Source organism: Vitis vinifera, chromosome 19 (assembly GCF_030704535.1).
Source record: "Vitis vinifera cultivar Pinot Noir 40024 chromosome 19, ASM3070453v1".
Classification (NCBI taxonomy): domain Eukaryota; kingdom Viridiplantae; phylum Streptophyta; class Magnoliopsida; order Vitales; family Vitaceae; genus Vitis; species Vitis vinifera.
Window position 1 is genome coordinate 23,335,909 of NC_081823.1, and position 11,605 is coordinate 23,347,513.

Consider the following 11,605-nt stretch of genomic DNA (forward strand, 5'->3'; position numbering starts at 1 on the left):
TGGATTTGAATCTGCAAAAGAAATAAAATCAATGCTCTTCTGGAACTTCCCATTCCAATATACTATCCTGTTTTATATAAAACCCGTTTACCCAACGGAAATTTCAAACCAAGCGCCCTCCCCTTTTGCAAGGGAAATAAATAATGAAGAAAAGAATATATTTTCTGTTGAGGTAATGGTGAAGCAGACTTATCCTGTTGGTCAAGCCATTACAAAGTTCACAGATCAGAGTTGAAATGTTCTACTTTACCTTTTTCAGGAGGTTAGCAGTCTGGAACTCAGCATCATCCTTGATGAAACTCCACCAGATATAGGTGAGGGGGATAGTGGTAGCGTGCCAAAGAGCATGAGCATCAACAAATCCTTCATATGGAGGGAAATCATAGATCTCCAGGAGCATTGCAAGACCACCTCCCACAACCACTGTCCACAACTTCCAGCGAGAAGGATGACGAGTGACACCAGCCCATATCGCCCAAATGAGAAGTTGAGCAACACCCATGACAACACACACTTTCATGTTCCACCCTGTCCGATTTTCAAAAAGTTGGTCAGATAATCATAAAAAATACAAGGAAACTAAAACTAATGTCCAGTGGCTACAGTCCTAAAGTGAGATTTCCTTCCAGTGTTAGAAACATGGGAAGAGGCAGTGATACATAAAGGTTTTCAGGCTCTAACTGATGATCAGGAAGTAAATAGAATCTACCAAGCATTTGAAATATCACTATGAATTTACATATGGCTGATGATCTAGATACACGAGTACTTTTCAGCAGTAAATAGAAGAAATATAGGTTTGTATTGCATAGCTTGTGGATCACACAGGAGGGTATGAAAGAAGGTGATGATACCATAGTCAAATTTATAGAAGTTGAGGTACAATATATGGGTGGTCACAAAAGCTAGCAGCGGAGCAGAAACCATGACTCTGGCAGCCTCAACCCTGACATTGAAGCTTCTTAGTATGGCAAGAATGAGTGAGAACCCAAGTAATGCCACTGCAGATGAGTAGTCCAGCTTCTCAGTCAAATCCACATCTCTGTAGTTCCATGAGACAACTCAATAAGAAATAAGAAAAACATCATACTATAACATAAGACTGAACCAGCTGAACTGATGAGCACATAAATATAGTTCATATGGTTTGCAAATTCTGTTCAATTGAAATGTGGACGGATACATGACCAAAACTTATCCAACGATAGTCTTTCATATTTCTACTTCTCTTTATTTTACCCAAAAACGAAAAAAAAAATGATAGACCCATAAAAGAAAAGAAATTAACAAAAAAAATTATTTAATTGATTGCATCATATAAAACAAATAAACAACACTAGCATCTATTAGCAAATGTACAAGTATATACCCATCTATCAAGAAGAGTCTTGTTTTACCTTTCTCATGGCTCACCTTAACCATGTTGGCTGGACTAACAACCATGCCTGTTGTCCATGTTTCATCAAAATTCATGGTTTTTTTAAAAAACATTTCAGGTCACCTTGGCAGACAATGACAACCATGTTTCTATCCTGATCACATTATCCTACAGTAGGTATATTGCACCAAAAGGTGAGTGCAAACCATCCTAGCTGAACCAAACCCATTTAACAAATTAAGAACCCCAATCTAATGACAGAAAAATCTAGACAGGTTGGTAAGTTCTTTCTTTGGTTGCATACCCTGTTTTTAAGGTTAATGATAAATCACTTACCAATCCGAATACAAAAATAGAAATAGGCGGTAGCCAAATCTTTTCCTCATGGCAATGGTGAGGGAAAAACACAATATAACAAACTCTGTCCCTTGCTTCTGCCTTCTATCTTTAATCAGATACAAGAACTCAAGGAAATAACATTAAAAATGGTCTAAAATAAAATAAAAGCCTACCGACTATGGAATACAGCACTCCAGAACCAGGAGTTCATTGATAAGAGTCCATATATATGCCACAAACAGGTATATTCATAGTATGCCTTCTTATTTGGCTTCAGTGGCAACTTGTAGTTCAGAAGAATGAAGAAGGACAGCCAACCATGGAACTGCATTGCAAGGTTGAGAGCAGAGAGGGCTACAGAAGCAGGCTCCTGAGTAAATGATTGACATCACTCAAAATGCATCAAACTGGAAATTATAATAGCACTTCCTGCTAAATCAAAAGAAATTCATAATGAGGAATGACATACCTGAATCCCATACACGCGTTTGAAGGGCCATTTACCGTGATACTTGACAGGCCCATTGCCAAGTGCTTCTCTTTCTTTCTCTCTGTCAAGCATGCAATAGTAACGACAATCACTCTGACAATCCCATTGTTTCCACCGCAAATAAAGAGGTTCTTGCAGATACCATGGACCATCAACAACTGCACCATCTGAAGGGAATTTGCAGTGTGGAAAGCATCTTTCCCCGACACATCCAGTCTTTTCACATTGTTCTACACAATCCCTAGAATCCAAAGATTAAACAAGATCATAAAACTTAAATCTTTTATATAAAATTAAAAAAAAAAAAATCAATTAAGAGGGAGGGGGAGGGGGAGAGAGAGAGAGAGAGAGAGAGAGAAGGGGGGGGCATTAAAATATAAATCAAGAACAAGTACCCATATTCAAAGCACCTGTAACAATTGAAATATAAATCAAGAACAAGAAAGCATTAAAATATAAATCGAGAACAGATGCCCATACTCAAAACACCTGCAACAATTAAATGCTCAGCCATTACAATCAAACAAGTCAAAGAATGAAATCCAGTTATTCTAATTGTTTGATTATATTCCCCTTGGGAAATCCTTCCATGCAAAATATGCAATTGAGAAGAGTCTATTTTTAAGAAATATGAAAATTGGCTCTAGAGGAATGCAATAAAGGATGCAAGATTGGCAAGAAGAAGATTGAAAAAGGAAGGATTGATATTCAAGAACAATGGCTTAAGTTTGCAGAACTTTTTATTCCCAGATATCATTCTTTAAGAAGTTCCTGAGAGGTAGAATAACCCAAGGCATGTCATATCAAAACTAACAAGTAGCAATCTAGATCATCAATAAGTTGAATTATATATACCACAAGAGACATTCGTAACCTAGCTTTATAAGGCATGTAACACTAACTCCTACAGGGCTGCCTCAAGACACTGCCTGTGAAAGACCAAATGAGGGTGTAGATTTTGACACTGTTTATGCTTCATACTTCGAAGTATGAGGTCATGGTTAACAAACTATTGTGCATATTTTATGTCCTCAAGGCATAATTGACATGATACTCAACCTCAACTCCAATACTACTCCAAGAATTAGAATCTTTACATAAAACTGTTTTTCCTTTTTCATCTTTTTAACTAGCATCTGCTTTAGTTTCCATACTCAAACCGCATTTGTTTTTTGGAAGTCCTTGTGTCAAGTAACTAGTATTTGCGTTTGGCAGAACTAGCTAGTTTATGGTCCTTTGTGCATATCCTCTTGGAATGGGTCAGGGTGCATTTATGTTTTAGCTTACTGTCTTTATTTGATTTCATTGATTAGCTGAGGTGCACGTGAGGGAGGGTGTTGTTTTTGTGTACCCCTCTTCTTTTTTGGCCTTAGGTGCCTTGTATACATTGTGTATACTTTATTGTGCCCTTTTTTAGGCACTTTTAATACAAGTGTTCTTACCTATCAAAAAAAATAAAAAATGTAACTAGTATTTCTGTTGTAAATCAATCTCTTTTAGCTTCCATGCTAAATACAAGATAGAAAAATAAGTTTCCTCAATTCCACTCCTCAAACAAACAACAATTTTGGATGCAACTTTATCTATGTGTATGAGTTATGTATGATGTGTATGTGTGTTCACATGTCAGAGCAATAGAGACCTCTAACCTACAACATTCCAGCAGCATGGCATGATGAGCTCATGTAGTGGTGCCACAATGTGCGGCATCATGTGACAATATGCAGCATTGTGTGGTAATGGGCAGCATTGTGGTGCATGAATGTGGAGCATGACGGCCTAGGGCAAGCCGACATGTACAAAAAAATGTGGTGCAAAGGTTGGAATGGCATTTCTATAACTAGCCCATTATAACCGCTTAGATATGCTTGAAATCTCCTGCTAAAGGTTTAGAATGCTTTTTAGGTAGTGAGTAGTGCTTTATGTGGTAGCAAGCATACAAAGTAGCAAGGTATATGTTTGTGGGAACCTGCTGTCTTTGAAGTTTTATGGATCATATGCATGGAAGAGATGCTAGGTTATTGGAATACAAAGACCAGGGCATAAATACCATGTGGAACAGAGTTTGTTATCTCATCTTTACAGACATCAGTTTGCAAAAGAGTTTAAATATATCACTTTCATTCCTATTCATGTAAATTGAGAAGGTGTAATTTTCAACACAGAATGCCCCACTGAGAGGCAGTATGGAAGTTCACCTATGAAGTTTATGAAGCTTAACTTTGATGGTTATTCCCCTAGAAAACAAGATTAGATAGGTCAGCCAGGTCCTTTAGAGACAATGAGGTGAAGGTGATTTTAATTTCTTGAAGCCAGCAAGTAGGGATGCAACCATGGCAAAATTGTTTTTTGTGCTTGGTCTCAAGGAAGTAATGACCCATGGGATCAACCAGTTGATTGTGGAAAGAGACAGCCAGGTTCTACTAGAGACTATGAGTTGGAGAGTGAATTCAATTTACTTGAAGCCAGCCAGGAGGGATGCAACCATGACAGGATTTTTTTGTGCTAGGTCTCAAGAAGTAATGTTGACATACATTTTTATTTTGATGAGTAATAAAAAATCTAATTGAGAAATCGTGGAAAGAGATACATTAGTGATTATCAGTTGGGGAAGATACACAAGTTACAGAAATTTGATCATGCCATTCAGTGAATTATTTATAAGGTTGGTTCCATGCATGATGAAACTGAAAGCACAATACACTCATAGATCAGGGAACACAGAAATGCATAGCTTGGACAAAGAGGGGCTTGTGCATGGAAGAGTTTGAGGGTTACCTTTATCTGCACTAACTTCTGGGATGGGCTGTATCTCTTATTTTTGTTGTTTTCTATTAGGTTCAGAATTCTTAGGAAATGATGCCTTTTGCACTTCAAAGCTTTCTACTGTACTTAAAAAATTATTGTTTCTAATTAAAAAGAAAAGAAAAAAAAAGGTAGAATTTTTCCTGGCAAAGATCACAGATCACCAACCATAGTGATGGAGCTTAGGCAGATATTCAGAAGCTACAAGCCAATAGCAGACTCCAGAAAACTCAGATCTAATGACAAACTTTATAATATCTCATTCTAGATGACATTTCTACAATGCCAACAAGAACAGCTCAAAATCCATGAGATTTAGGCCAAATTACAAGCCTTTAAGAAGAAAGACAAGAAAAATAGACAATACATGAATACAAAATCTCATTCCCACTTTGTAAAAGGAGAAAAAGGAACATAAGAGATCCACAAAGTCAAGATAGAAGAAATAACCAAGATATAATGGCCACAAAACCAGAGAGGCATTAGCAGAGCCCCACTAAACAAATCTACCAAAACAGGAAATGCACAAAATGCTTTCAAAAATGCTCAATATTGTTTCTGATACTTGCAGGGCTCTAAAACTTAAATTTGAAGGAAACTTATCCATGTGGATTCTGCCCCCTAAGGGCACACACTCTTCAAAATATAGTTTAGTTGATGCCAAGTTGCCAACTTCTTTATTCCAGCAATACAGTGAAATTGGCACTTTGACAAAAAAGTTAACAAGTGGGATTCCCGTATTAGCCCATGTTAAGCTTGCTTGAATCACTAAATCTTTTACCTGAGTTCTTTTACATAAATGCAATTCAAGCTTAAAACCATTTAAATAAGGATATATAGAGAGAGATTTCCACCTTATCACAATATAATTAGATGGTCCCTACTTAATACATTTCGACCACCTTCCAACCAATAAAACAAGAGATCAATATAAAAAATGAAAACCTCTCTGTACTTGTGTCCCTCCTATGTAGTTTTGAGCATACTCCACTATTACAATGTTATTTTAAATGAAAACCTTTTCTTTTCCTTTTGAAATAGAAATACTAAGGAAAACATTTAAAATAAATGGCCCAATTTTGTTGCATTTTGCATCCAATAAACATGACCACATTTCCTTTTATGATTGTTCAAAATCGTGTGTAAAAGTAAGGCTAATCTGCAATTTACTTTCCTCAAGAACTTAGATTGCATTTCATGTTTACCAAGTCACAAGTGTAAGATTGTATGATTGAGCATCTGACACTGGATGAGGAACTGAATTTTACCTGTAAAGTGGATCTGCATCACCGACACTAGCTTCAAAAACTCTAACAAGATACACAAAGACAGCAAAGAAGGCAATCCAATAGCGATCTACCATCTTATAAAAAAATACAACCAAAAGGCAGAAGTTAGAAATTTATCAGCAAAAAGCTTTGAGGTTTCTAACAAGACAAAAAAATATAGAGAGGTGCAATTTCATGTCATGAATCATGACAATTATATCTAATGCATCAGGAGAGAATCAAAAGAAACATCTCAAGCTGATCAAAATTCTTTGTAATGAACAGAAAAAATAAGAACAGAATTTAGGGAGATAAAGATACCATGATCTGTAAAACTGAAGCATGAAAATGCAAGGGTTCTCGGAAAATGTTGTCAGAACATCTCAGAGGGCCACCATAATTGACCTGGTGAAATTGGTAAACAGAGTACATCCATCATCATCCAAAGGTTTTGATTCTTAATTTTCAGGCCAACTATTCTTGATACAAGGTGTTTATAAACGCCACCTATACCATACAAGATGCTTAATTAGGGGAGAAATAACAGTGAAAAAACAATGAAATTTTCATTGTATCAATAGAAAACTGAAAATATATCAAAAAAAAAAAAAGCAATAATAAAGTACAAGGAGGGGCAATCATTCAAAAAGAAATGAGAATGTAAGCAAAAATCCAAAAATACAATGCAATGGCAGTGGTAAACCAATAAAGAACCCCAAGAGGGATAAGCTATTTTTCCCAAATGAACCAAAAACGTGAATCCAGTGCGTTATCGAAGCACAAAATCACGGAGGCAAATCATATCACAACCAGTTTTGCCCATTTACAACCCTAAACTAGCACTACAGAATATGAAAAAGCAGTCAAAACATGTCCACTACAACACATCAAAACCTTCTTCTAATATACAGACGGACAAATCAGAACCAAAGGGAAGTTGTAACCAAATCACAAAAAAAAAAAAAAAAAAAAAAAAATCCACTAAAATTCAGAGCTTCAAACACTGAAACCAAAATCATGACCACGGATTTTCACCAAATCAAGGCAACCCATTAATCAAAACAATCAAACAACACAAAATCTGACATTTTGACTTCGTTTTCAGGACCAACATGGGTCCCGAAAGGGGAAAACCACGAATCTGAAACTGCTACATGAGAAGAAGGAGATGAAAAGGGTATAGAGCTAAATCTGAGTTCCTAAGAATAAATGATTGACCAGTACATATAGAAATCCAAGTGCAAAATTGAAATATATATATATATATATATATATATATATATACACAAAAGTGTTGTTGAATCTAGAAATGTATGAATAACGAAGAAATCAAAGAGAAGATGGGCATACAATTAACTGATTTCTAGGGTTTTGGAAGCCCACGGTCCTCCTTCATAGTCAGTCAGATAGAATCATAGAAAGAGGTTGGGGCAAGACGAGAAGTTGAAAATATATGTGGGTTAATTTCAAGCGGTTCATGTGGTTAATTTCAATTTTCACATTTTAAAATATTTTCTTTTTTGTTTGGGCCACTTTGTATGGCCCAAACCCAAGGAGGCATTTGGGCCCGGCTCCTCTCCCATATCTGAGGCCCAGAGCCTGGCGGTCCTACGGCTGGCCATCAAATTTAAAATGAAAATAATAATTGAGAATAAGAAAATCTTTAGGCTATGTTTGGTTCCATAAAATTTGAAGGAAAATGTAAGGGAAAGAAAATATAAAGGAAAAGTAGAAGAAAAGAAAAAGTGAAGGAAAATAAAAAAAAAAGATTAAAAGTTGATAAATTATTTTTTTTGTTACTTCAAACTCATTTTATTTATTTTAACTCATCAATATAAAGATTAAATAATTTTAAAATACATAAGTTTTTAATTAGTTTTAATTATATATTGATTTTCTTTGATATTTTTCATAGGACAACCAAACATGAAAAAATCGTTTTCCTTTACATTTTTTTTCTTTCCTTGGTATTTTCCAAGAACCAATCATAACCTTAATCAAAACCCCTGACAAGAAAAATGTGATGAGGATTATAAAAACCGTAATTATGGGACTAAGTACTTGTTTGGGTGTCATTTAGCAACTAAGTTGGCCAAGAAGTTCGTATGTCCTCATTTGGGCTAATTTTATTTCTACATGTGCTTTATCATAATCCTTTTTCTCTTGTCCATTGTAGCAATCTTATCCCTGGTCTTCAATTATCACTTCCCAACCATCACTGATTACCATTGCTCCATCGTTACTATTGGATAGGTAGATGTGTGATGTATATTCTTTTATGATTTCATATATCTCTATATGCTTTCTTTTCTAGTCCAATTCTTTTAACTTTTCTTGCTTTAATCGAATCACATACAAAAATTCAGGTCTTCTCTTTTTTATTACCTTCTTATTTGTCAAGCTTCCTTTTTCTCTTCTAAAGCTTCGATAGGTCTTTGAAGATACTGAAATTCTTCAAGGAGTAACTGAATTTTTGTTCATCTGTTTGATAGATATATAGAGAGATTTGGTAGGGAGGAGGACTTGATCATTTCTTACTTGGAGAGAAGTTGTTTATAAGCTCCTTGATCATGAATCTTCTAAGAAGTTGCTTCCTTTATTTATTTATTTTTTCTTTCTTTTACAAGCTTTGTAGGCTTTGGCACAAAGCAATAGTTGAATGGAATGTCACTTCTCAATATTGTTATTGCTTGCAATAGTTTACACTTCATGCAAACCTTTTAGGTGTTAATTTTTCCCTGAGATGCTTGAAGGTAGTTATATTTGAAGGTTGAGCTCTCTCTCCCCACTTAAGAGGATTTGAAGGCTTTTTATAAGCTTCTTGCCTCATGGGTTTTTTGTCGTTTAGCTATAAAGACTTTTCAAAGATTATCAGCTTTTGTAGGGGACTTTTTCAAATGTTACTAGCTTTATAGTAGACTTGTGAGATTCATAAAAAATTAGGTATTTTAGTCAAATTAAGTGAACGATATTACCTCTTTCCCTAAGATGGCCCTGAGGTTGGATGGTTGAAGGTAGCTTTTTGGGATGGTTTACTTTTTTCTCCCCTTCATTACCCCAACCCCAACCCTCCCACTCAACCTTTGCTTCTTTTAGACAAAGGACTTAAAGAGTGGAGGCTATTTGTTGGGAAAATAATGTTAAGAGATGTTGCTTCATATGTTGGTTCTTCTTCTAAAGGAGTAAGTTTGAAAAGTTAAGTTGTTTGGTTTTAATGAACTATCTCTAGTCAAGTATTTTTTTTTTAAAGATGTTGAGCTTGCTCGAGTCTATTTTGAGGAGTCATATTGGAGTAAGAAGTTTGTTTGAGCTTGATTGAAAGTTGGTCTTCAAATTGATGAATGATAGTTTTTCATTAATTATTTCATTCGTTCATGTACAAAGTATATATAGAGGGTAATCATCATTCTAAGAATGGGAAAGAATGATACAATGAAGGAATGATATAAGGAAAGAACAACTAATATCCTAATATCTCAACTTTCCTAATATCTAAACATTCCTAATATCTCAACACTCCCCCTCAAGTTGGTGAATAGATGTCACACATGCCCAACTTGTTTAAAAATTTTGAGAACACTCGACTTGAGATTGCAGCTTTGGTGAGGATATCGGCCAATAGATCTTCTGATCAAATCTTAGGCAATTCCACAATCTTATCATCCAACTTCTCCTTAATGAAGAATCTGTGCACCTCGACATGCTTTGTACAATCATGTTGTACTGGATTATGAGCAGTATCACATGCGGTTTTATTGTCACAAAACAATCGGATTGGTTACCTAGATAGGTAACCTAAATCCTGTAAGAGGAGTCTTAACCATAATACCTCACAAAGTCCTAGAGCCATACCCCTAAATTCCGTTTTTGCACTTGAATGAGTGATGACATTCTGCTTCTTACTTTTCCATGTCACAAGATTACCACCTACAAAGGTAAAGTAACCAGATGTAGATCGCCTATCATCTACTGCACCAACCCAATCAACATCAGTATATACTTCTATACTATGATGATCAACATTTTTAGTGAACAAAATTCCCTTCCCAGGAGCATTCTTCAAATACCTCAAAATACGCATGATTGCATTCATATGTTGCTCTCCAGGATTATGCATGTATTGACTTACTACACTCAATGCATAAGCTAGATCTGGTCTTGTATGAGCTAAGTACATTAATCTCCCCACAATTCTTCGGTATCTTCTCTTATCGGTTGATACTTGATTAGGCTCAACACACAATTTCAGACCTTCTTCTATTGGTGTATCAACAGGTTGACATCCCGACATTCTAGTCTCTTATAAAAGATCTAAGACATACTTTCTTTGAGACAGAAAAATTCCTTCACTTGATCGAGAAACTTCAATCCCAAGAAAGTATTTCAGAGGACCTAGATCTTTCATTTCTAATTCTCTAGAGAGATAATTTTGCAGAGCTTTTCTTTCTTCAAGATCATTTCCTGTAACTACCATGTCATCCACATATATGATGAATGTCGTAATCTTACCATGTTGTTTTTTCAGGAACAAAGTGTGATCTGAATTACTTTGACGATAGACAAAAACTCTCATTGACTTTGTGAACCTTCCAAACCATGCTCTCAGGGATTGCTTCAACCCATACAATGACTTCTTCAATTTGCACACCTTCTGACATTGTTTTTTTGACACCATGTATCCTGGTGGAAGATCCATATATACTTCTTTAGATAACTCGCCATGTAGAAAGACATTTTTCACATCGAATTGTTATAGTGGCCAATCCAAGTTTGCAGCTAAAGACAGTAATACTCGAACTGTGTTGATCTTAACTACAGGTGCAAATGTCTCTATGTAGTCAATTCCATAAGTTTGAGTGTACCCTTTTGCTACCAGTCTTGCTTTAAATCGTTCAATATTACCATCTGCCTTGTACTTCACAGTATAGATCCAATGACACCTAACTGGCTTCTTTTCTGGTGGACATTCTACGAGTTCCCATGTTTCATTCTTCTACAATGATTTCATCTCTTCATTCATGGCTGCTTTCCACATTGGATCAGTGAAGGCTTCCTACACACTATTAGGAATAGTTACAGTAGATAATTGATTTACAAATGACTTATTTGATTCAGATAAACGATGGTTAGACACATAGTTGCTCATGAGATATTTGACTTTGGTAGACAATTCAGGTTCATATATGGGTTTAGGAATACCTCTATTATGACGGTGTGGTAACCGTTTCATGAATGGATCAACTAAAACAGAATCCAAATTCAAAGTAAGAGTTAAGGATCCTTCCCCAATGATTGGGGTTATGTTACCATTGGCTGTGGAAACAA

General features: G+C 35.6%; 1 protein-coding gene across 3 annotated transcripts; it reads right to left on the reverse strand.

Moving 5' to 3' along the window:
* Positions 1–23: 23 nt before the first annotated feature.
* LOC100244118 (uncharacterized) lies at positions 24–7,765 on the reverse strand. Of its 3 annotated transcripts, none has more exons than XM_010646674.3 (7): positions 7,631–7,765; positions 6,602–6,685; positions 6,281–6,375; positions 2,187–2,448; positions 1,891–2,087; positions 855–1,042; positions 24–528 (listed from the first exon to the last, which is right to left on the reverse strand). In XM_010646674.3, exons 2-7 carry the CDS (start codon positions 6,602–6,604, stop codon positions 242–244), a joined length of 1,032 nt encoding a protein of 343 aa, XP_010644976.1. In that variant the 5' UTR covers positions 6,605–6,685; positions 7,631–7,765; the 3' UTR covers positions 24–241. The 3 variants fall into 3 exon arrangements, with proteins under 3 accessions (XP_010644976.1, XP_002266197.1, XP_002266274.1); XM_002266161.5 differs by having other exon boundaries at positions 6,602–6,787; positions 7,631–7,758; XM_002266238.5 differs by lacking the exon at positions 6,602–6,685.
* Between the last annotated feature and the right edge of the window lie 3,840 nt (positions 7,766–11,605).

Bases quoted from the DNA above. Each gene is read 5' to 3' on its own strand.
- LOC100244118 (XM_002266161.5), bottom strand. From the start codon at position 6,712: ATGTACTCTGTTTACCAATTTCACCAGGTCAATTATGGTGGCCCTCTG. The intron at 6,376-6,601 runs GTATCTTTATCT...TTTTTTTATAAG, and splicing joins CTTCAGTTTTACAGATCATG to ATGGTAGATCGCTATTGGAT. The intron at 529-854 runs GTATCATCACCT...AAAATCGGACAG, and splicing joins CTTCTATAAATTTGACTATG to GGTGGAACATGAAAGTGTGT.